This window comes from Liolophura sinensis, chromosome 7, assembly GCF_032854445.1.
Source record: "Liolophura sinensis isolate JHLJ2023 chromosome 7, CUHK_Ljap_v2, whole genome shotgun sequence".
Taxonomy (NCBI): Eukaryota; Metazoa; Mollusca; class Polyplacophora; order Chitonida; family Chitonidae; genus Liolophura; species Liolophura sinensis.
Window position 1 is genome coordinate 39,909,818 of NC_088301.1, and position 23,109 is coordinate 39,932,926.

Genomic DNA, 23,109 nt, shown 5'->3' on the forward strand with positions numbered 1-23,109 from the left:
CATGTTTCACGAGAAATAGAGGATCTCCAGCGAGTGACCCTACAGTATTAAATTTATTAAACAAGAGTTCAAAAATTTTGTTGCTTCGAGCCTCTGGTAATTTTCGACTTGAGTTTAATAAATCTCATACTTCAGGGTCACTAGTATGGTGATTCTATTTATCCCATAAATGAAAAATAAAAACAAAGTACAAAATTTTGCCTCAAATCAGTGAGAATATTTTGTCTTCTGTCTCTGCTTGCGCAAGCGCATGCAGCATTGCGGAGGAATGTAAGCATGTGGCATTGGTCATTTATTGGTCAAAGCACAACATTTATACGCAAGATCAAATATACACCACACTAAAGAGTTCAACACAGAACGGCTTTACTCTCACCCGCTTGGATAGGATTTCTAAAGTATCATCTATATACATTAAAACACAGCAGCAAACAATTGTTTTTAAACAGTTTACGAACGTGTCCATCAAAGGAAGACTCTGAGTAGTCGCTGGAAAAGTAGTCAGGAGTGTAGCACGTACATGTATGTAAGCGTGCAGTTGAAATTTTATGCACCTACATGTATACGTACTGACATTTCCAAGGCACGTATGACTAGTCTACACTTCTGTGGACGATTGTGAGGACTGGATTGTACTGATACGATGGTATTTAGCAGATGGATATTCGTTGTTTTTATTGTGGTTGTGGATATGGATGTTAAGGACATCACCAGAGATAGGCCTCCAAAGATGGATGCATTAGGCTTGACTTCCATCTTCAACGTACTGTGTTAGATGCAAGAAGCTGAACTGGTACAACAGGCAAGATTTTGACGAGTGTTATTTGTGGTTAATTAAGCGACTGAAGTAAACGAATGAGGGTGGGAGGAACTGACAATAGAGCCGAGAATGTCGGATATTTCGCAGAGCTGAGTTTCCGAAATTAGGTATAATAAACACACTGGTAGACAATTTCCCGTATTTCTGCTGATCTTATTATTAAATCCACAATATGAACAGGTGTTCCATATCTAGTTATGTAACCAATTGTTTAAACAGGAAAACAGGAAATGTACCATGGGACATGCAAGTCACCTATATGTGGCAATGCAACAAGAAAATTTAACAAATTTCTCCCACAGAATCAATGTAAGGACACTATTTGCAGTAGCTGACATTAGGTCAGTGTTTACAGATCAATGCATGTTACTAAAGTGTACTATAAAGCTGGTTTTAGAAAACTTTCTGAACATCTGGACCATAATACCCCCAGGTTTTTCAGGCTTTTCAACACTTCTTTCTTGATAAATACAAATAAGATGTCAAGAAAATTAAATGACATTACCTTATCAGATACATGGAAAAATTCTTAACCCAATGTTTTAAAACTGATAGCCAAGATTCAGATGCCCATTTGCATGTTTACAAAATCTATACATCTTTAATGCAGTGATGTTACTAAGTAGATGTCCTGCATCTCTGATGCAGTAAACTAACCTTTGATTTGTCCAGGATAGGTAAACACAACTTTTATTCAGTCCCTATCATTTACAGTTTGGGATCAGAACCTTACTTTTTATCCATATTTGGATATGGCACGGCCCCTGACAGGTTACCATTTTCTTACCATCAACCCGTCTATCAAGTGCAGAAGAGATATCATATTTAAAGTTTCTGCCTATTAAAGTCTCCAATTGTTTTGAATGCATTACGAAGCTGTCGCTGCATGTACATAGTTTAGACGCAGTCTATGAGAAAAGAGACTTTCTTGATATTTTTCAGATCAAAAATTCTTAAGAGTTGTAATCCATGCAACTATGTGTTAAAGTACACTGTAAATTACCCCCTTTGCCAACAGTTACTGAAGAATAGCAACCACCACATGTAATAATGATGATGTGTCACCACACAGTACCACTAATGTACACGACCTCAATATATAAAAAAAAAATAAACCACCAAAAACTTTATAAGTTACACACTGGACATCAAAGCAAACTCCTACTTTTAGTTACTGAAAGGAAAATGACAATCTTGTTGCCATGACAATCTTGTGGCCATGACAACCACTACCTAAGACAAGTCAGTTGTGCCATGCTGTTTATCCATTATGCATCCATTAATCAACTTAGATTAAGTACAAGGCTCAGGCTACTAAAGATCTTGTCTTGTCTGTAGGAGACTTCAATGCTTAAGCATTTACCTTAAAGAGGCAAAAGACAAGATTTTTGGCAAAAAATCGATCAATGCAACCTAATCAAATTTATTGCTATTATTTAAGAACAGCCCACACTATTACCTTTCACAACATACAATCTCTTTATGTCCACTTGCTACTATTCAAAATGGGTAATAAACTTTTACAATTTATGAAGCGAGTCGCATTATAAGTTTTTTCAAACTTCAGAATCATTTTAACACTTTAAATATTACAGGAATGATTCTGATATTTAGTGAAAATTTAGAAATAATCTGAGCTATTGTTGGTAAATACAGAACTTATTTAGGTTACTCATAAGATTTTTTGGCCCAAAATCTTTGGCATAGCCTCTTTAACATGGATTCTAACACACACACAAAAAAAAAGAGACGTGAAGTTATGAATTTTGTAATTGACGGTAATTAATATGCACATTGGACATCAACAATGAAACATCCGCCTCATGTTATTGTGCTCTACACGTACATGTAAACCTGAGATCAATACAAGCTGTATATAAGACACGTCTCCAAAGGAGTAATAAAAACAACACAGACAAATGACCCACTCTACTAAACAGGGTTAATCCATTTAGGTTCATACATGGTATATTCAAAGATTAGGATTTATAAAAGGCACATTTAATGATTTATGCATGGTGCATAAGAAGATTCAGATTCATGCAGGACAAATTTAAAGAATAAGATTGACCCAAGGTACATTAAAAAATTAAGAAGGCCACACGGCACATTCAAAGATCAATATTAACAGAATATTCAAAGATTAAGACTGTGAAAGCTCTTCCAGCATGATGCAAAAATGCATCATGTTCAAAGTCAATAAAAGAAAATGAAAGTTAAGTCATGGAAAATACCAGGAGATAACCAGGTAAACTTTTTGGTCATTCATCCTCTTTGTTGACATGATGAAATACATGTACAAGTAAATAATCACCATAAACTTCATTTTGTAAAGACTGATTTCATTCTTCTTACCATAATCTAAGATTAAACTTTATGCACTACTGAATTGGAATACAAACATAAAGTTGTACTAACCACAATCCCTCAGCTCTGCAGCTATTCAAAATAAGGTCCCCAAACCACAAGGACCAGAATGAATGACTCAATAAATGAATGAATGAATAAGGTCTAATGCCACATTGGCAATATTGAAGCCATACTGTGGCGAGAACATGTTCAAAGCAATAGAGAGTGAATGGTTTTCAATGTAATGAGATCTTCAAAATCAGCAAAAAACAACAAACATCATTTAAAACCTGAAAACCACAATACTTCTAATATACATGTATAATCTGGAAAATTGTAAAATATATATATTTTATTTTACACATGTAGGCCAATGACTCTCATAAAAGGAATAACGGCATTGTCAAGGACACTATTAAACAAATCGAAAATAGTGTCACCTGTGTAAAACCTTTCCCGAACATGGACAGTCTCCACAGTCAACCTGAATATGTGAAAGGATTGGAAAAATTATTTCCCAGTGTATGGTTCTGGAAACACTGTGTTCACAAGAGATAAATACATCGGCCTATCCATTAATGATTTTTATGGCAACCCATTACAAAAATATCCCATTGTGAGTTACCCGTGTGAATAAAATACCAAACAGAGTGCAAACTTATTAATTTGTATGTCTGACATACATGTAGCTGTTATGCACTTTTAAATACCCTAAATGACTTAAAATTTTGGTCACAAAAGTTCAAAACACCTTATTTAAATAAATAAAACTCTCAGAGTCTGAATAAATGAGTAACTTGGTTATGGATGCAACATTAGAACATTTAGGGTAATAACAGCTTAAATGTATGACTCCACTTAAGCTCAAAAATATGAAACCTCTTCCTGAAAAAAATTATCAAGTCTCGAAATTTTTTTTTTTTTAGTCATAATCATTTGGGCAACTGCAAGCTATAACTGTACCAGTTTTAACGCCTTAGAACCTTGGGGTTAAGGAGTGCTGTCACGGCTCTGTTTTTCCTCATCCTTTTAACTGGCATAGCTCTGCGCGAACCTATTGAAAAAAAAATTATGAAGCAGTGCCAGGTGTCAAGTGTTACCCGATGTTGTGCTTCTCCTGTTGTGCCATGTGCATAAGAAAAAAAAATTCATTTGACAATTAACTAGAAGTATGCAGCTTTTGAGCAGAACAACGAAACTGTATTTGACACCAGAAACCTTCTTATATTAAAAATTCCACCATGGTAAATAAAAAAATAAAATGCATAATAGCATTATTATTTATAGGAAATTGGTTTAATAACTGGATCCATAAAATTTATCGCAATCAAATGCATCACAAGAATTAATATTTCTATACCAGCTGCAATTCCAAATTTTAGATCGTGTACTGCACTTGTGTGTTATTGTAGGTGGCTGTATGTACCTTTCCATACATTTCTCGAGCATTGTGAATACAAAATAAGCAGGTAAAGGGGCCGATACGCATTTACATAGCTGGCTTCTCCCAGCACCCAATAAAATTCAGGTCAGCTGAAAGATGCATGCTTCTTAATGGACAATCCAAATCCCTGCATAATTTTGCTTTGCTCCATTGCTAATATTAGTGTTGTACAGGTTCCTGAAAAGTTATCTCCCTTAGTCAGATAGTATCTTTCACCTGGGAAGTGTTTTCATTTGTAAGTTGTTACACAGATGTCTGTATTTATTCATTTAATTGGGATTTACCACCATACTCAAGGATATTTCACTTTCAGGGTTCAAAGGTAGTCCGGTTTATACCATAAACACCATCTCAATCATTTACTGACATCAAGACCCAAAGCAGTGTGGCTGGTGAAAGTGGAGGATTACCTATCAGACACAGGGACTGAACCAACATCTTATTTTTATCACTTTTCTGACAGAAATTTTAGGTTTTTAAGTAAAGGAAACCATGCAAATTAAATCTACATCATCATGTATCTATGTTCAACAGGCACAGGTTGTAGATATAATTGAAAAGGAGCCACCTACCACTCACTTGGTTTGTGCGCTGCATAGAGACCTCTAGCTAACAGTTGGTACAGGAAAGAGTCAGTAATGGGTAGCTTCCCAGAACCCTGTGTGGGACAGTTACGGGATCCCGGAACAAGAATAAAATTTTCACTCATACTTCCTTTGATGCATTATTACAGGCACCTCATAAAGTCTAAGCTTGTTAAACTTTCCAAACTTACAGAATACAGGACACGCTGTTTATCTGTTATATATTTTGATATGACACTGGCGAACAAGTAAGAGGTTTACTGTACTATTATATGTGTGAAGGCTTTGGGAAGAACAGTTTAAATGTAAATACTTGTATGTTATTACTACTGAAAGTTGACAACCTCTAGACTAAAAACCAAAATGGAACCAGTGGGAAAAGATTACATCAGAAAATTTTTACACCAACAACAGACAAAGGCAAGAAATAACAACAATCATAATTCTGTTATTATCATAATTGCTATACTTCCTCAAGTATGGGCTACAGGGAATATTTTCGCATGACATTTGTGCTATAGTTATTCATCTCGTGAAATATTGTACAAATATATGCACATGGGAAAATAGATGTTGTTAGTCTACATCACAAATAAATAATAAATAACGAACTGGTAACTGGTGGCGACCTTACTACTCATAAGGTTTGGTCATCACAATTTCTCACTTTCCACTGTCCAGCACAGCCGGAGTTACCTCCCTTTTACATATTTTGTATAATATTTTAGAATTCATAGGATATTTATTTATTTATTTATTTGATCGGTGTTTTACGCCGTACTCAAGAATATTTCACTTATACGACGGCGACCAGCATTATGGTGGGAGGAAACCGGGCAAAACCACGACCATCCGCAGGTTGCTGCAAGACCTTTCCTCTTATGGCCGGAGAGGAAGCCACCATGAGCTATTCATAGGATAAGATCTATGCATGTTTTCTGTCGTACATGTAGCTCCATGTTTTACTGTTATTTTGCACCCAGGCTCAGTAAATAAATGTTAAATTCTTTCGTTAAAATAGGAAGATATGATGTAAAAGATAGGATTAAAAATATGACCAGGCTACAGACAGTGCTGAATTTATGAACGGTATAACAGTGGTTAACAATTTAAAGGCTTCTCTGAAGATTCTCCATTTGTAAACCATAAAATTCATGATTGTGATTACGATCAGACTTTTAAGAGGCGCTCACTCTGATGTTAGTTTGGGACCATCATCAGTGGAATATTTTGTCAAACCTACCGTCAGAGATATCATCAGGGTTAATGTCAGAGTTCGCACTCAGTAATAGCATACGTACACCTACAGTCTCTAAATGTTTATAAAATTTTTACCTTTCTTAGGTGGCCTGTCTCCACTGAATTATACCTGTACAAATTGCCCTTCTTCATTCTTTGCACACAAGTCCATTAAAAATATAAAGATGATGTATGAACACATGTAAAATGAAGGTTCTTACTATAATGATCCAAGTTTGCATTTTATTGCATTGGCTCCTCTCTTTACGAAATGACAAGTTTGCATGTGACAGAAACTGGATCCTAAGTGATACCTTTAACATTGAGAACTTCAAAGATATGTGTAGAGTTGAAAGTAAATATTTGAGAACTATATTAGGACAATATTTCAGTGGTGTAACTTTTTCTGTTGAGAACAACCAAAATCCTAATACTGGTTGCCTTGAAATATTTCCACTTGTCCAAAATGTTTTTTGCACCAAAACTCACATTGCATAAGGATTCCAAAATAACAAAGTTGGACACGAAAAAAAAAGATCTGCCCTTGTAAACTATGAATTCATGCTGGTATATTGTCCATAAGAATGCTGCCTAAATCCTTACTATAAACTTTTTTTTTTAATTATCCAACATGACTGTAATTCTTCCTTGATATTGGGAAATACAATTTATTGGGTTATTATAGGACTTTGTCATGGAGCACACAATGTATTTATGTTGGTTCAATGTCTTCAGTTGCCCACAGAAACATTATTATCCGAGATTCTACAAAATGCCTTTGTCACTTGCAGTTATATTTCTTTTTTGTAGCAGCTGGTTTAGACTACGAAGCTTGAGGATTTCTGTTAGCCTTTGCTGAAAGGCCTTTATAATCTGTCAAAAGCGCTCCAACATCACTTAACAACCATGAAAGCATCGCATTCAACTGCAAAACGGAAGTACGTTCTCAGAATGCCAACGTTGAAATTTCACTGTGCTGTGTTATTGCAAGTGTGTGCACTGACATGTTGTAGAGAGTGGAGATTACAACAAAAAACACAGCCTCTACCTGGTTACCATACCTTCTCAATAATTACAGACACTCGCTACTTGAGCACATTGAAAGTAAGTGGGTAGATCAAAGAAGTCTCCTTGCGGGTGACATCACCGTGCCAACTGGCCCATCTAGAGTATAAGTCTACTGGATGGTTGTGTTGTATTATTTTACAGAGAAGCATTCACCACTCCACTGCATTAGGCACCATATCCGCAGAGCTGTCTTGAATCTACCGACCACTTGTCTTCCTCCCCACTCATGTAAGGGGCCAATACAAGAATGGTACATGGATGATGATGCCGTTTGATCGCTGAACTAATAATGCTGCCTTACATGTGGATAAAACACCCAAGACAATACAGCATGCGTGTCTGATTTGAAGGCAGACATTCCATTTATTACAGACCACATGACTACTTTGTGAACATGGCTACACTCTTTTTAGATTAATTCTAAAAAGATAGTTGGTAACACGTTATCACGGGCATTTCAAGAAAAAGATAGTAGTACATTTATATTCATGAGTATGTGTCTCTAAATTTGCTAAACGGGACTTTAAACTTTATCATACAAATTCCTTCAAAGCCCACTGATATACGTACCAGGCGACCTTGAGAGAATATCTAGCACTGAGGAGTACATATTGCTAGGAATGGCATTGGTAATTTCACAGAAAATATATAAAGAACGTTCGCTCAAAAAACAAAGTTCAAGTGGTTAGATCCAACTGAAAAGATGAAAGGCATGATTTGCCAGTTCCTCGCCAAGAATACAAACCTTGTAGATTTCATCTAGCACCTGCAGGTCTGGGACGTGCAAGGCTCTGCAAAGTCATTTGCATTCGCAAAACCATACAACTGAGGAGTTTTTCAATGTCTTAATAAATGTCTAAATTAAAGAGAAGCATTGTCAAATTCCTACGTGTATTTATCTACTAATCACTCTAAAGGTATTCCCAAAAGCTACAAATGATGCATTACCTGGTACCTCAAAACCCAGCCCTTGGAAATCTCACTCAGTTCATTCGGACTTCAATTAAGCTGAAATATTTTGACAAACGCCTCAGTTGAACATTTACAGTGAGACAAACTATGCAAAGTGTATGTGGATTACAAATATCAAGACGTCGTGCACAACACTCACTAAATGTATTGGTTTTAGAAATTACTACCAGACAACAAACAACAAAAAGCATGATTAAAATATTACAGAATTTCACACCTTGTATGTCTCCTGTTGATAATATATTTTTAAACAGATTTCCCAAATCATTGGTGGGCTTATAGGTACATAAAAAGGCTAATGAATGAATGAGTACCTACTGTAAAAAAAACTTTTGAACCAGGTTTTTTAATGTGGTAATAAAAACTTTTAACAGGGCATGATGCAAATTTGTTCAGATGTGATTTACTACCACAGGTAAGTTTATATTCTGCCTGTCACTGGCAAAAACACTGGCAAGTAGATACGTGGAAATTTCAAGCCCTGCATCTATAAGTGTACACCACTGCCTTGTAGTGCATAACCTCCATACTGCCACACAATAAATCTGTCAAGCACTTGTCCTAGATTGCTCTGACATTTAGAGAAAATTTTGTTCGGCCAAGGATAGCACCAAACCACCGTCTGATTGTGCCCCATATAAAAATCTGATGCAACTGAGTGGCAGACAAAATCATCTCTCTAATACGACTCAAAAGCCTTAAGTTTGTAGACAAGTATGTTCCTTATCTTTTCGTCTGCACAGAGACGAAGCCCAAAGTGATATCCCTGAGTGATCCTCAAAGCTAGGGGCTGTGATGACAGCCTCAACATACTATGGATGGTGCTTGCGTGGTTTAGATTTCCGCTCATATATGACAAGCAGATCCAGGTTTTCGATGCACCCTGGTTGTGGCCCGGTTCAACATGGCTGTTACAAGCTGGTTGTAGGATGCCTATCGAAGCTCTGGTTGTTAACTTTGAACCAGGCCGCTACAAGCTGCTTGTAGGATGCCTGTCGAAGCTCTGGTTAACATGTCAAGAAAACTGTGATATATCCATTGAACCTGTGCTGATAGGGACTTAAGAGGTTAGTCTTCAAGATTAAACAAACAATCCCCAGGGGAATGACGTTTGAGTTGTGAGTTGGAGTTCCTACAGTGTCCATAGAGTTGGACTGCACAGGTGTGCTGCGACTTGCTTGAGATGCGGTGATGGACTCAGTGTTACGATGAATGTCTCTCTAGATGGACTGGCCAATGACCAAACAATATGTGCGTTTTACTAAGAATACATTTTGGGAACACTCAGAGCACAACATTAATGGAGCGCTGTGCACCTTTCATTGCGATCTCATCTCAAATTATGTTGTTCTACAAATAAACTGCTATGTTCATCGTCACCAAAGTTAAAAACCTAAATCACAGCAGTTGTCAGCTGTCAACAATTCAGCTTACTCAGCCCGCACAAATAATACACTACAAGCGTGACACTGAACTAGTGGTTGTCTACGTGCTCTTTCTGCAACACGTTGTTGTTGTAAACATCCCAGAGTGCTACTTTTGTTCTTGAAATCTACGGGAAACGTAAAGCGCTTACCGTAAGAAAAGTTCTCGCTCAGTTTAAGGGGGCCTCTCAGAACGTAAACGACGAAGATGACAAGGGCAAACCAAACAGCCCATAGGTACGTCCACGACCATGCTATCCACGTCTTCACCTTGTCGAAACCTCTTGACATGAAACCCGCCATCTTCTCAAATGCGTGAAGTTGTCAACCGGAAACGTTAATAAAATTTGGCCAAAATAAAATATTTTTATTTATCTTTTTTTCACAGTTGATATCTATGGCAATCAACTATCTGTGAAAATTTATACCATTTGAAAATAATATTGAGTGCGGAGGCCAAAACGGAAAAGTTAGCGCGCATGAACACAAACGAAGTTGAATCTCATGAAAAGCCTGTGGGGTTTGTTCGTTGTTAAAGGTTTGTATGTGTCAGCGTGAGTTTCCTCCTTTCTCATTTAGTTATGTAATATGAAACCAAAACGCCAAAAGTTTGGTGCGAAATAAATCCTTGCACGACTGGATTCGAAAATTGGACCCTTTATAAACCTGATGTCACTTCCAGTTTCACAACTGAACGTCCATGACATGCTTATTACTAGGTAGCGAGCCGCAGCATTGACATTCATAAAGGCCACAGGTTGGAATTCAGCCTAAATGCAGCCTGTATGTTTGTCTGCAGCCCAAGGTAGCGATTTCAACTCCTCTCTTTATACTGGGCTGGTGGAATATCAGCCGAAGTGGCAACCTATGGTACAGCATACACAATTTCCCGCCATGTCAGATAAATCTTTCTAAATAATGTCTTTACTCCAAAACAGGTGTCAACTATGGATCTTAGCTCTTAGATCGCATGTAACATCCAACATATATTCCACAATGCTAATAATTTTACATTTTTTTTTTTCAATTTCAGAATGGCTGTTGCTTGGTCAGCAGCAAGTTTGCCTTCTCCAGAGTTATAAATCATGACAAAGTTGTTTTTTTCATGGACAGGTCGGCCTCATTGAATTTGATAAAAAGAGTCTGATTACCAGTTTATTTTGAAATAGTTTACCTTGTCGGGAATGAATATGATTGATGTGACATCATGTTTCTGGTTTATCTAAGATTGTTGAAGAAAACCCAACAAAAAATATAGGCAAAGTTATTTGAGAGGAGAGGTCCACACAGACCTAAATGGGTATAGGCATTTGTTTTTATTAGGTGCTTGGCAACTGTGTAAATCACGTTTTAATCTGGAATTCTTATGAGCCCATGGGTTATGTCATTTTGGAGAAACAAGGAACACAATGTCATGTCATCCATACCCTAAGCTCTTCAGTTTTAGAGGCGATACACTCCTTTGTCATGTGAAGTATAGTCCATCTGATTATTATTATAACTGAAGGCCCTGCATTGTGGCCTCTTGGTTGAGATATCGGGGAATAATGCCACCGTTCCACTATCATTTTCTCATTATAAATGGCTTACAGATATACCAGAATTGTCTCACAATAGGAGGAAAACAGCTGATTTAGCACTACTTCTATATCGCAAAATGGTAAACTGGAAACGGGTGACATCGCAGTTGTCTGTGGAATGGAAGTCTTCTCGGCTGGTGGAAATATTTTGTCCTTGATTGGTTAAAACTGAGAGCATGGTGACTCCTTTGATCTTCCCTTTGTGGGTGTTTAGGGTCACTTTAAACTGCGATATTTTGGTTACCTACATTGCAAAAATTTGAAGTGACATTTTTGAATTTTAAATGTGACCCTTTATCAGTACATATATATATATACATTTATCTACTGTTTTTTCTCTTAAAGTGAACATAAAGTCTCACACTACATATTCACAGAAAAAATGATATAGGACACTGTTATCACAGAAAAATATGTAAAAAATTCTTTAAATTTTTCAAAGTTTTTTTTTGTTTCTTATAGTGCATAAGCAGATATCAATACAGTAAATTGGATTTTGCGGTTAGTGTTAAACTGATTGAACCATACATTTATGATCAGGGAACTGAGAAAGGCTGTTTGTGTCACATCACGTAACTATCGTGCAGGATACTGCAGTAACCTGTCGGGGTGAACTGGCAAGAAAACCGCCTTGGGAGAGTCATAGCTTGAAGAAATATATTGTGACCACATTATTTTTCCTTAGCAAATTCAGATTTATTATGAAAATATCTTCCCAAAATCTGAATGAAAGAATCTGATCAATATGAAGGTCATGTTATGTTTGGTAAATTCCGGGAAGTCGGTACGGTCAACTAGGCCAAATGCCTACAACCATGCAGGACGAGAAGGGTGGCTAAAGCATAACGCTTGCGTCCGCTAACATCGCCTTGACCGAATGATAAAAAACTAAAAGAAACATTGGCCCTTTGAACATGAAAAAGAGCTGATACTTTCTGGTTTGGTATCCGGTGTTTTTGTTTGTATTTTCACATTATTTAATACCAATGATTCAGGAGAGCTAGGTTTTGTGGTGTCACCCTAGATAGCTATAACATGGCAAGATGGCATCACCAAATGAGTGGTTAGGTAGTGATGATTGTTTGCTATTTATTTTGTTGATAAGCGGGTGTAGAATTTTTAAAATATTTTTAGAACATCTCTGGAATACTACTTTATTAATTAATGTGGCTTTAGTGGCTGACTTCATTTTTATGAGAGATTTTAGGATCAGGTTGCTGACATGTTATAGAGTGACATCAATTTATTGAAGGACCAGCTTTTCAGAGTGAACATCTGGGAAGGGCTTATTGACTAACAAAAGTATCAACCCTGTCTTTACAGCTGCCATGGATATTCAATGGCCTAGTAAGAATTCAGAGCTATAAGTTCATTTGTACAAACAACTACCAATCATGTCATTATGAAGTGGCTGTGCCTGTGCCTGTTAAGGTCTGTTTTCACTTGTCTTCAAAAGTTTATATTATATGTTGTCTTTTCTTTGAAAAGTCTTGAATCTACCATTGCTCAACACTCACAGAGGAAAAAAAAAAGAGTTGGACACAGACGCTGAGCTATATCCCACCCTATAGCTACCCTAGAGTTATTTGGCTGCTGAGTTTAAATTTGGTAGCTGTGGTTTATCCCATTATATGGACTGAGTTTTTCCAAAATTAGCTTCTCATTAGTTCCAGAGTTGTGAAGTCAAAAACACTGAAATAACAACATTACTAAAATGTTCATTATGAGCATCATATAGAAACGTCTTAGCCGCCAGATATTGCGAATTCTCCGATGACACTTGCACTCCCTTTAGGCACAGTAAAGAGTGTTTTCACTTATGCATACTGATCATCCATATGTATTGCAGACTGAGATGCCAAAGATACATTGTTAATTTTGTCAGAATATTGACACTCGCGTGGCTAAACCTATGGTCCTGGGGGAAACCCACAACCATCCGCAGGTTACTGCAGACATTCCCACTTGCAACCATAGAGAAAGCCAGCATAATCTATATTTGAACTCATACAAACACATTAGTGAGAGGCCTTAGGTCATTATGCCACCCTAGCCTGCTAACCACTAAGCTGTGCAGGCAACCCTTTGTCTGTACATGGCTTTTCTTATTGAATTTAATCAAAGCACTTCGTGCTGTAATTATGTCTTCCAGGTTAATGTAATGAGGACCTGATAAAGCATACTGAAGAACTTAAAGATATGAGCGGACCATTTGGGCGACAGACGAGGGAGAATGTCTTCAGCCAGCCTTCAGCCACATTTGGCCAAGGGTTTGGGCATGTTTTTGGCGTCCAACAGTCATCTGGTATGGCATCCGATGGAAACGTGAAGGAAGCCAATTCCTCAAACCTGTTTGCCTCTTCACCCTCAAGTAAAGGAACTGGATTATTTGGCACATCTTCAAGTGATGGAAAGCTTTTTTCTCAAGGAAGTAATCAGATGGACAGTTCAACGGGAGCTGGTCAAAATCTGTTTAAGCAATTCACTTCTTCAGCTCCGGAAAGTCAAGCTTTCAGTGGTGGAAGTGTTTTTGGGGGAGCTAAGCTGTTCAGCAGTAGCACCAGTACTGCAGGGGAGTCTAGATCAGTATCTGCCATATTCGAGACTTCATCTGGCACCTCATCCAAGACAACATCCTCTAAAAGTTTGCAAAGTGTGTTTGATAAAGAGCCTAAACCTAAAGGATTGTTTGGAAATCCACCGCCTGCAAATGTGTCTCCAGTATTCGGTACCTCAAGTGTAAGCTCATCAAAGCCCCGGCAGCTGTTTGGGAAAGAGGTTGGAGAACATTCAGGTAGTTTGCTTAAAAGTGAAAAGGCTAAAGGAGGTCGTGAGCAGAAAGCCCAACAATCATCTGTAGATTCTACAGCTGTGAGCGATGAATACTTAAAAGACCCACATGACTTTCAAGGTAATAAACACACAGCCTTTAATAAAAATACATTGGGTTAGAGGCACTTGCTTTTCAGTCACTAGGACACACAAAGTATGGACAGGTAAATTGTAGATTGCCCCACTCTCACAACATGTGAGACTTTGGAGACAGTATGCTGTCATTGGTGCTTATGTGGCGGTTTGTTCAGCCTAAGACATGTATTTGTTGAAGACCACTTGCATGTACCTTTCACCAGACTAGCGTGGACATGTGGGGAAGTTTGTCAGTAACTTGCCAAATGTCGTTTATCCTTTCGGTTTCCGGCACCTATAAAACTGGCAGCCATCATAAAAGTGAAAAATGTTTTAGCCTGCATGCAAATGAAACATACATTATACATGTACATGTATGTTTCAATATGTATATACCTGTATGTTGGGCCAAAAAAGCCATGACGTATGGTTTCATAGTTACTTTTCTGTGCGGCATCGTAAAGCCTGTCTCTTCCTTAAGGGCATGCAAGGTTTAGACATGAAAAGAAACTGGAAAGCATGATATTTTTTAACTGTTGAAGTTGGCCTAATAAGTGTTAAAATTTTTGGGCTCGTAAACACTCAAGGCACATATGTGAATAGAAATATTTGGTATATTTCACCATGGCTTGGAATTTATATTCCGGATAGCACGGGGGTATGGGGGAATGTCGTCGGGATTGTTGAGCATTACCTATTATGCATTGTGAACAGGGCTGGCTTTCGTGCAAACATGCAGCGTCTGTACATGTATACTCCAATGTCTACATTAAATGCACAAGCTTACATTTCTATTTCTGAAGTAGGGTGGTGTCAATTAAACATATCTAGCGAGAGTACTGTTGATCGTACCTCAAATCCATGGGCATATTGCCGAAAGGACATATTTTGGGCTACAAGTTGGTGCAAGCTTCACATTTCTAGCTGCAGTAGCTCTTGAGTTACAGGCCATTGGAATGACGTAACTGAAAAAAGTTTTTTTACCATATCTCAAAAAGTTACATAGATAGGCAAAATCCAGACTTGGAATCAGTGTCACCAAATACACCAGAATACATGAAAACTTTATCAAAATTAGACACTGTGTATGACATCTTAACTTTGATGACCAATGCCTAGCTTCAAAAGTTTTCAATGCACGTCCAAGATTTTGTCAAACTTGTTCTACCTGGGATCACTCTACAATTAGATCAAATTTCAAAAGAATCTGTTCATTTGTTCTCGAGAAAAAGAGTATTAAAGGTTTTAATCAAAATCCAAATTGGACGCCATGTCATGTGACGAAAGTTAAACAGCCAAAATTTGCCTCATAACCATATTCCTAAAATCACCAAATTTTAACATCATCCATTAAAAACTTTTCCTTTTTCAGCTCTTAAAGCTTTCACAAAAACGGGACACTAGAACTGCGTGCAACACTCCAAATGAAAATAAAAGTATTTTAGCAATGTCTGCCATGACAATCTCCCACCTATGAACCACATTGTTTATCCAAAATGAATTTGTTAAAATTTGACCTGTGTTCACCACCCTGCTTTATGCAGTCACATTAAGATTACAACATTAACATGCCCCAGCCTTTCAGGGTACGATCCACATCATTTGTCATTCTGGATTATGTTAAATAACAACCGTATTTAATTTGTGAGTTATTTCAGCATTGATGGTAGGCTTTGAACCTGAGACTGCTAAATATTATGTGTCAATAAAAGAAAAGAAAGAAAGAAGGGTAAGGAGTAGACTGGATTTGAATCCCAGGACTTGTAGTCTGGTGCCTAATAATTTCATGGTAATTGAAGAAAAAAAAGAGAACAAAGATTGGCAGGAATCAGCTGGATTTGAACCAGTGACTGCAAGGGGCGATGTTCATTCGGGTTATAGTGAAAGAAATTAAAAGAAACTGCTGGCAGTGGTCATACAAGTGAAACATTTTTGAGTATGGCGTAAAACACCAATTGAATAAATAAATAGTTAAAACTTTCCACTTTCTCTACCACAGGCCGTTCAAATCTATTAGTTCTGTGCTCTTCTGAAGACGTCAGGTTTGTCTAATATGAGCAAAATAATAAACATAATCCATATTAGACAATAAATTCTCCGAACGAGGGAATTGCATGCACCTTGTGGAAACCACATCTCGTATTTTCAACGAAAACAAAACTATTTCAGCAATACTGGGAATCACGATCTCCCACAAATGAGCCATAGTGTCCACATTTAAAATCCAAAATGAATTTAGTAAAAATGGTTAGTCTGAATTTGAACCCCAGGCTACTATTACTGGTAGTCAGATTCCTAATTATTTCATGGTAATTGAAGAAAGAAAAAAAAGAGATCAAAGATTGGCAAGAATCAACTGGATTTAAGCCAGTTACTGCTAGTGGCGATGTTCATTAAGGCAACGGTGAAAGACAGTGAAAAGAGGAAAAAAAAGTATTTCTCTGGGCACTGCAATTAGAATATAGGCCCTATAACCAGCACTCTACAGTGAACAGGTTTCATGCAGTCTACGTATGTGTTTGCATGTACGCTGGGCTTTTTTATGTCATGTCATATTTTTTATGTTTTTTGGCCATAACCTTAAAAAAAAAAGTACAACAATAATTCTTACTGAGTTGTAATCCAGAAGTCAAGTAGTACTAGACAGTGTGTTTATTTAATCATTTTGATCAGTTTTAGACTTGACCTGCTTTTAAGCTTGCATACCAAACAAAAAGTTTTTGTACAATATGGTTACGGCGATCTGCCTAAAAGTTGCATGTGAAATTTCATTCTAAGATCATTAGCCGATTTATGGAAAAAGATGGTTTAAGCTTATGAATAAAATTCGAAATGGCTGATGAATCACATGACTGGCCAAAAAGTACAAAACGTCAAAAGCTACTTCATATTCTGGCTATTAAAAATGTCAAGTTTGTTTTTTCTACCTGTACCGTTTTTGGAGATATTGCGAGATTTATTTTACGAGCTGACTATGAAAAAAAATAAGTTTTCAAACGCATTTTAATGTCAAAACTATCAGTCATAGTTGTGCCGTCCTACCAGTTAAAAAAATAAAGATCTGTGGTTGATCTATCTGCTGACCAATTTTCAGCTTCATAGCTTTTATGGTGTCCAGTCAGGTGACATTTGAAAAGTGACACTGAAATGAGCTATAATTGCAATTTAAAGAAAAGCTATACATCATAGGAAAAAACTTAAACCACGGTAGTCTTCAGCAGGCCAAACTACAGTTACTTGCTATCTTGTTTCTTCAAAAATTTAACCACAGGTCATCACATGACTAAAATTACCAATACCGAACTTCCAAATTTCTTGACCTATATGCATAAAATTTTCAATCCTGATACCCCCAGTAGTCTTGTACATGCATATCAATTTTCAATGCAGTTTAGATTTCCACACTGCTCCAATATGACTAAAAAAGTGGGTGGCAGATGGGTAAAGATGGTTAAAGTATTATACTCCAGCAAGCAATTTGGTAATGAACAGGTGTAGAAAGTTAAGATATGTGACACACGGTTTTCTTATAAAACCAAAAAAAACATTTGTCAGAGGGGAAGAAAAATAATCTGAGCGAGAACAACAGTATAGATTTTACTAAGTTCCACTTCACTCCCTCAGAAGTATCAGCTGGACAGGATTTTTGTTTTATATTCACATGCTTGCCCCGTCTGTGCAGGACCTAAAAATGCTAGCACAAACTGTTGACTTTAATTGTGCCTTAGTATTCAAAAAATGTTAAACAAATGTTTACTTGTTATTTTGATTATAAAGATAAGAATATTTATTCTGAGAATTGCCAAATATTGGGTGAAATAATTTAGTACTGCGTTCTGATCAGTGTTGAGGAAGTTTGTGATCAATCATTTGAACAGGATTCTACGATTGTTCTTTCCTTCTGCAAAAAAAAAAAGCCCCCCCCCCCCCCCCCCCAAAAAAAGTGACCTACCTACCCTCTTGTGTTATAAAGTTCTTGTAACATCAACCAGACGACATTTTAATTTTGGCCTTGAGTGTAACTTGACTGACCTTCCATATGGAATGGACGTATTGCAATATTTTCTTTCACCACGTGCACAGTGCTATTTCTGTGATAGCGTACAAAAAGCTAACTTTTGTGCTAATTTAAAGATGGTTTACTTTTGGATGGGATTGGCACAGTATGCATATACTTATGTAATCTCTTCCAACTTCAAGTGTTTGTAGTAAACAGTTTCAACGTATGCAAAGTACTGTACCTTGATTCAGTAGAAGAACCTGTTATTTGTTCAGTGGTGGATTTTTAAACTTGAACAATTCTTTGCCAGTTGTTCAGACAGAGGGTGCATTTCTGTGTAATCAGCTCCTCTGACATACACATCAATGTCACCAACTTTGTTATTTGTGCAACCAGAGGTCCTTTAAACCCCGTCTCAACCCCTTCCTCCTAAACTAGCCTGTACATGTATTCCTGTTCAAAATGGCCCAAGGAAGGGTGAACTTGGATTGTCTGAATGCTTGTTATAAATATACTTCTTTGAATTTTCTGGAACACATGTGATTACTGAACATCAGATTCATCGGTATGTTTATGTACATGTTTTGACCAAATTTATATGATATACTTTGTGTTTTATTGAATGACAGTGATGTAAAATCTACATCAATAATACTCTTTCATTCTTTCAATATTTGTACAGGTGAGGAAAAGACAAAAATTCTTTTTGGAAAGTCACAAAAAGATGCTTCTGAGAAAACAAGCCCAAGAAGAAGACAGTTGATCAGAAGAGGTAATCATGGATATGCATTATCAAGTATGTCCAGAAATGGCATGGTGTACATATCAGGGGCAAGAGCATGTGGGTAAAACACCTGCCAAAGACAAAATAATTTTAAAAATTTAATCTTCTGTAATAACTTATTTGAGGATTAAGGAAGACTGGTCCTGATCCTATACTAATTGCACCATCTCTGAAAATAAACTATTTTTATTTTTATTATTATTATTATTAAGTAGTGCTCAGTCGGTTAGCACGCTAGCGCAGCGTAATGACCCAGAAGCCTCTCACCAATGCGGTCACTGTGTGTTCAAGTCCAGCTCATGCTGCTGTCAGCAAACTGCGGATGGTTGTGGGTTTCCCCCGGGCTCTGCCCGGTTTCCTCCAACCATAATGCTGGCCACCCTCGTATAAGTGAAATATTCTTGAGTATGGCGTAAAACACCAATCAAATAAATAAATAAATATTATTAAGTAGTACGTTTGTATGTGACTATCATATGAACATGACAATTGTGAAAAGATGTGTGGATTTTTATGCACTATAATCTGCCTTTCATGAATAATCAGTAACAGTTTTTATTCTAATAGTAAGTTCAGGACTTATTATCTGGGTTCAGTTCAGATTTAATTATATATTACAAGTATTTAGTCTTAAAAAGATTTGCAGCCTTAGGACATGTTTTTTTCTTTTTGCTGAAAACAAGAGTCAAGACCAAGTTATGGTCAACTACATGGTTAGTTAAAAGAACAGTACATTTTTCAAATTAAATTAAAACATTCTTTCCAAGATTCTCCATTGACTTACATTGGTTGTTGTACTTGTGACTTGCTAGTTTCCACTATCTATTAGGCTGGCCATTATTCATCGTTTAATTGAAAATTTATGAGCATGGTATTAAACATCAATCAAAATGAATACATTTTTCTGCCATAAAGGGAAGTAATTTATCTATTTATCTGATTGGTGTTTTACGCCATACTCAAGAATATTTCACGTATACGACGGCGGCCAGCATTATGGTGGGAGGAAACCGGGCACAGCCTGGGGGGAAACCCACAACCATCCGCAGGTTGCTGGCAGACCTTCCCACGTACGGCCAGAGAGGAAGCCAGCATGAGCTGGACTTGAACTCACTGCGACCGCATTGGTGAGAGACTCCTTGGTCATTACGTTGCGCTAGTAAAGGGAAGCAAGCTTAGTAAAGAGTTGTCATTTGAGTGAAACACATGCCGTGAAATAAAATTTGAAAATGAGAATATTTAGTCATTGTAAATGAATTGCTGAATAGGGAAAACTTGTGACGCTATTGGTTTGCTTTTGTTGTTCTCAGCAGACAGAGGTGGAGCAGGAGCAGCCAGAAGTATGTTCAGCAAGGCCTTGTCGGGAGTTACAGGAAAAACTGATCGCAAAGTGGAGAAAAAAGAGCTTGACAGCACTAAAAATCAAGCCGTTGCTGGCACTGGTCAAACACGGAAGTCTGTAGGAGGTGTGTGTTCCTTGTACCACGTTGTCCTAAATGTTCCTGGTTTGATAGTTGTGCCCCACGTAGGTCTCAGTTACTAAATTCCAATACCATGGTGTTTCAGGGTAATATTAGTGGAAACTGCCCTCCGTGGCTAGGTGGTTAGCATGGGAGCGCAGAAGAATGACCCAGGAACCTCTCACAAGTGAGGTTGCTGTGAATTCATATCCATCTCATGCTGACTTTCACTCCATTTGTACATAGGAAGGTCTGGGAGCAATGTGCAGATGGTCGTGTGTTTCCCTCGAGCTCACAATAATGCTGGCCGTGGTCACATTGAAGGGAAATATTCTTGAGATCCCCAATTCTTTGATCTTTTCAACCACCACTGTGACCAGTATTTTGAAACAGTATTCTGAGATTCATTATGGGGTGTGGAAAAATAATCGGCGCTCATTTTACAAACATTGTTCAAATAAATAAATGAAACCATTAAGAGTGACTTTAGCTGTCTTTGGGCAACATTATATTCTTCTTCCGATCTATTCCATTTTCATTGAACTTGATGTCCAAATGGTCCTGTATGAGGAATTCAGTGAACAAATAAAACATCTGTACAGTACAGAAATTATATTACTGGAAATTCTTGGTTTCAGGTGGGAATGTTCAAATGAAGCGCCTTATGTGCAGAGATGTACCTTCAACTGTGACCAAATATGAAATTCAGAAACATTTCTCCAAATATGGGAGCGTTGAAAGGGTTTTCTTAAACCCGGCAAAGATGTCTGCTATTGTATATTTTACAAATCATGTAAGTTACATGAGTCAAGGAGCATGTTTCTTAGCATGCAAAGTATGTTGTCATCAGACTTAGCATTGACACCATTTTACTTCTGTATGTTGAAGTGGGATGGCGATATTGCCACGGTGATTTTCAAAGAATGCTATGAAAACAATGATAGCATGCAAAAAGATTAAGACTATTATGGCCATTATCAGAAGTAGATGCATACATGGACCTGTACTTATCAGTTGACACTCTATACAGAAGTGTATGTAAAGAATTTTGTTAAAGGCTTGCTCTTCTCTAGAATGTCGTTTGCTTCAAATATACACTATATTTCAGATATTTCTATCAGACAAATGCATCATGTAAAAGGATTTGAAAATACTGTCTTTTTTTAACTATCATAATTCCCAAATACATGTAATCTAATGTAGAAATAAAATGCACAGATTGGAGTCAAGGCTCTCCTCTCTGTTAAAAATTTGTTGGAACAGAACTTAGCCAGTTTAACCATGCTTTAAATCTAAATATAAAAACACTTTGTGTTTAAATGACAAAACATTCCAGATAGTGGATATCTAAAGGTTTTACTGTGTTGTTGTGTTGCAGTTCATTGTATTTGTATAGGTAAGGTCATATGAAAGACTGTATGGGGTGACATATCTGTGTCCTTCAGTGGCAGCAGCATGAACTCGCCCTGCCACAAGAAGACACTGTGTACTTTCACACACTCAGTGACTCCTTGTCATATGACTGAAAAATTGCTAAGTACGACCTAAATCCCAAGGCATGCATACATACATGTATACGTGATATTTGTAATAACACATTTTTAAGAATCTTTTCTGCCTTTCCTGTCATTGGATAAAAAGATCAGTCAACAGTACATTACTTTTCACTCTACGATTGTGTTTATCCCACAGGAGGATGCTGAAAATGCCTATAAGAATGGCCACATGATAAGACCAAATCAACGCTTGCATATATTCTGGAAGTCCCAAGGCTCTAGTACAGGAACTGCAGCATCAAGTAAAATTGGTACAAGTATGTATTTTTTAAATTTGGTTGTGAGATCACGTGTAATCTGCTTGAATGTAGCTGAAGAGAAATCTTTTCCGCTTGTACAAAAGTCTTACAATAAGGGCTTAAATTTGCATATTTTACTTTCGAAATATGAATTCAATCAAGTGTGATTCCTTTTTGATGTCTCCCTAACAGAGGCTAATGTACAGTTTATTTCATTACATAATCTTGTCTACTGTCGTGCGTGAGAAAGCAACCTGGAGATAGTCATAGGTTTCCCCCAGGCTCTGCCCTCTTCCCTCCCATCATAATGCTGGCCTATAAGGGAAATATAGTAAATGAAGTCATATCAGTGAAGTATTATTCAAGTAAATAATCGTGTAAATGTTTAAATGTGTATTGCTCAGTTGAAATTATTTAAATGTTTTACTTTACATCAACGGTATTGCGAGGTGATGGTTGAATTCTATCAATCTTATGAAAAACTCTGACAATCACACTGCCATTAGCAATCACCAGTGAAACAACAGGAACAAAATGTATGAGGCGAGAAAGGCCAACTTGGCTTTCATAACCATGAGTTCGTTACAGGCCATAATTTAGCAAAACAACATGAAGACACAACTTGAGATGCCATCAAAGCCTTTGGCTATCAAGCCAGATAATTTGTCCACTAAAGGTTGGAC

At 37.2% G+C, this 23,109-nt stretch overlaps 2 protein-coding genes across 3 annotated transcripts in view; one reads left to right on the top strand and one right to left on the bottom strand.

The window, feature by feature from the left end:
* Positions 1-10,203, bottom strand: part of LOC135469605 (suppressor of tumorigenicity 7 protein homolog) — a 42,546-nt gene extending 32,343 nt beyond the window's left edge. The window contains 1 exon segment of the mRNA XM_064748103.1: positions 10,053-10,203. Within this exon segment, the coding sequence (XP_064604173.1) occupies positions 10,053-10,203 (151 nt within the window).
* A 152-nt stretch (positions 10,204-10,355) lies between these two features.
* The window catches only part of LOC135470092 (germinal-center associated nuclear protein-like), a 31,247-nt gene continuing 18,493 nt past the window's right edge, over positions 10,356-23,109 (top strand). The window contains exons 1-6 of one of the 2 annotated variants that reach the window (XM_064748841.1): positions 10,356-10,438; positions 13,633-14,391; positions 19,070-19,159; positions 20,482-20,637; positions 21,270-21,424; positions 22,324-22,444. In XM_064748841.1, the coding sequence (XP_064604911.1) occupies positions 13,680-14,391; positions 19,070-19,159; positions 20,482-20,637; positions 21,270-21,424; positions 22,324-22,444 (1,234 nt within the window). In that variant the 5' untranslated portion in view covers positions 10,356-10,438; positions 13,633-13,679. The remainder of the gene's footprint in view (positions 10,439-13,632; positions 14,392-19,069; positions 19,160-20,481; positions 20,638-21,269; positions 21,425-22,323; positions 22,445-23,109) is intronic. The other variant, XM_064748842.1, reaches the window with a different exon arrangement.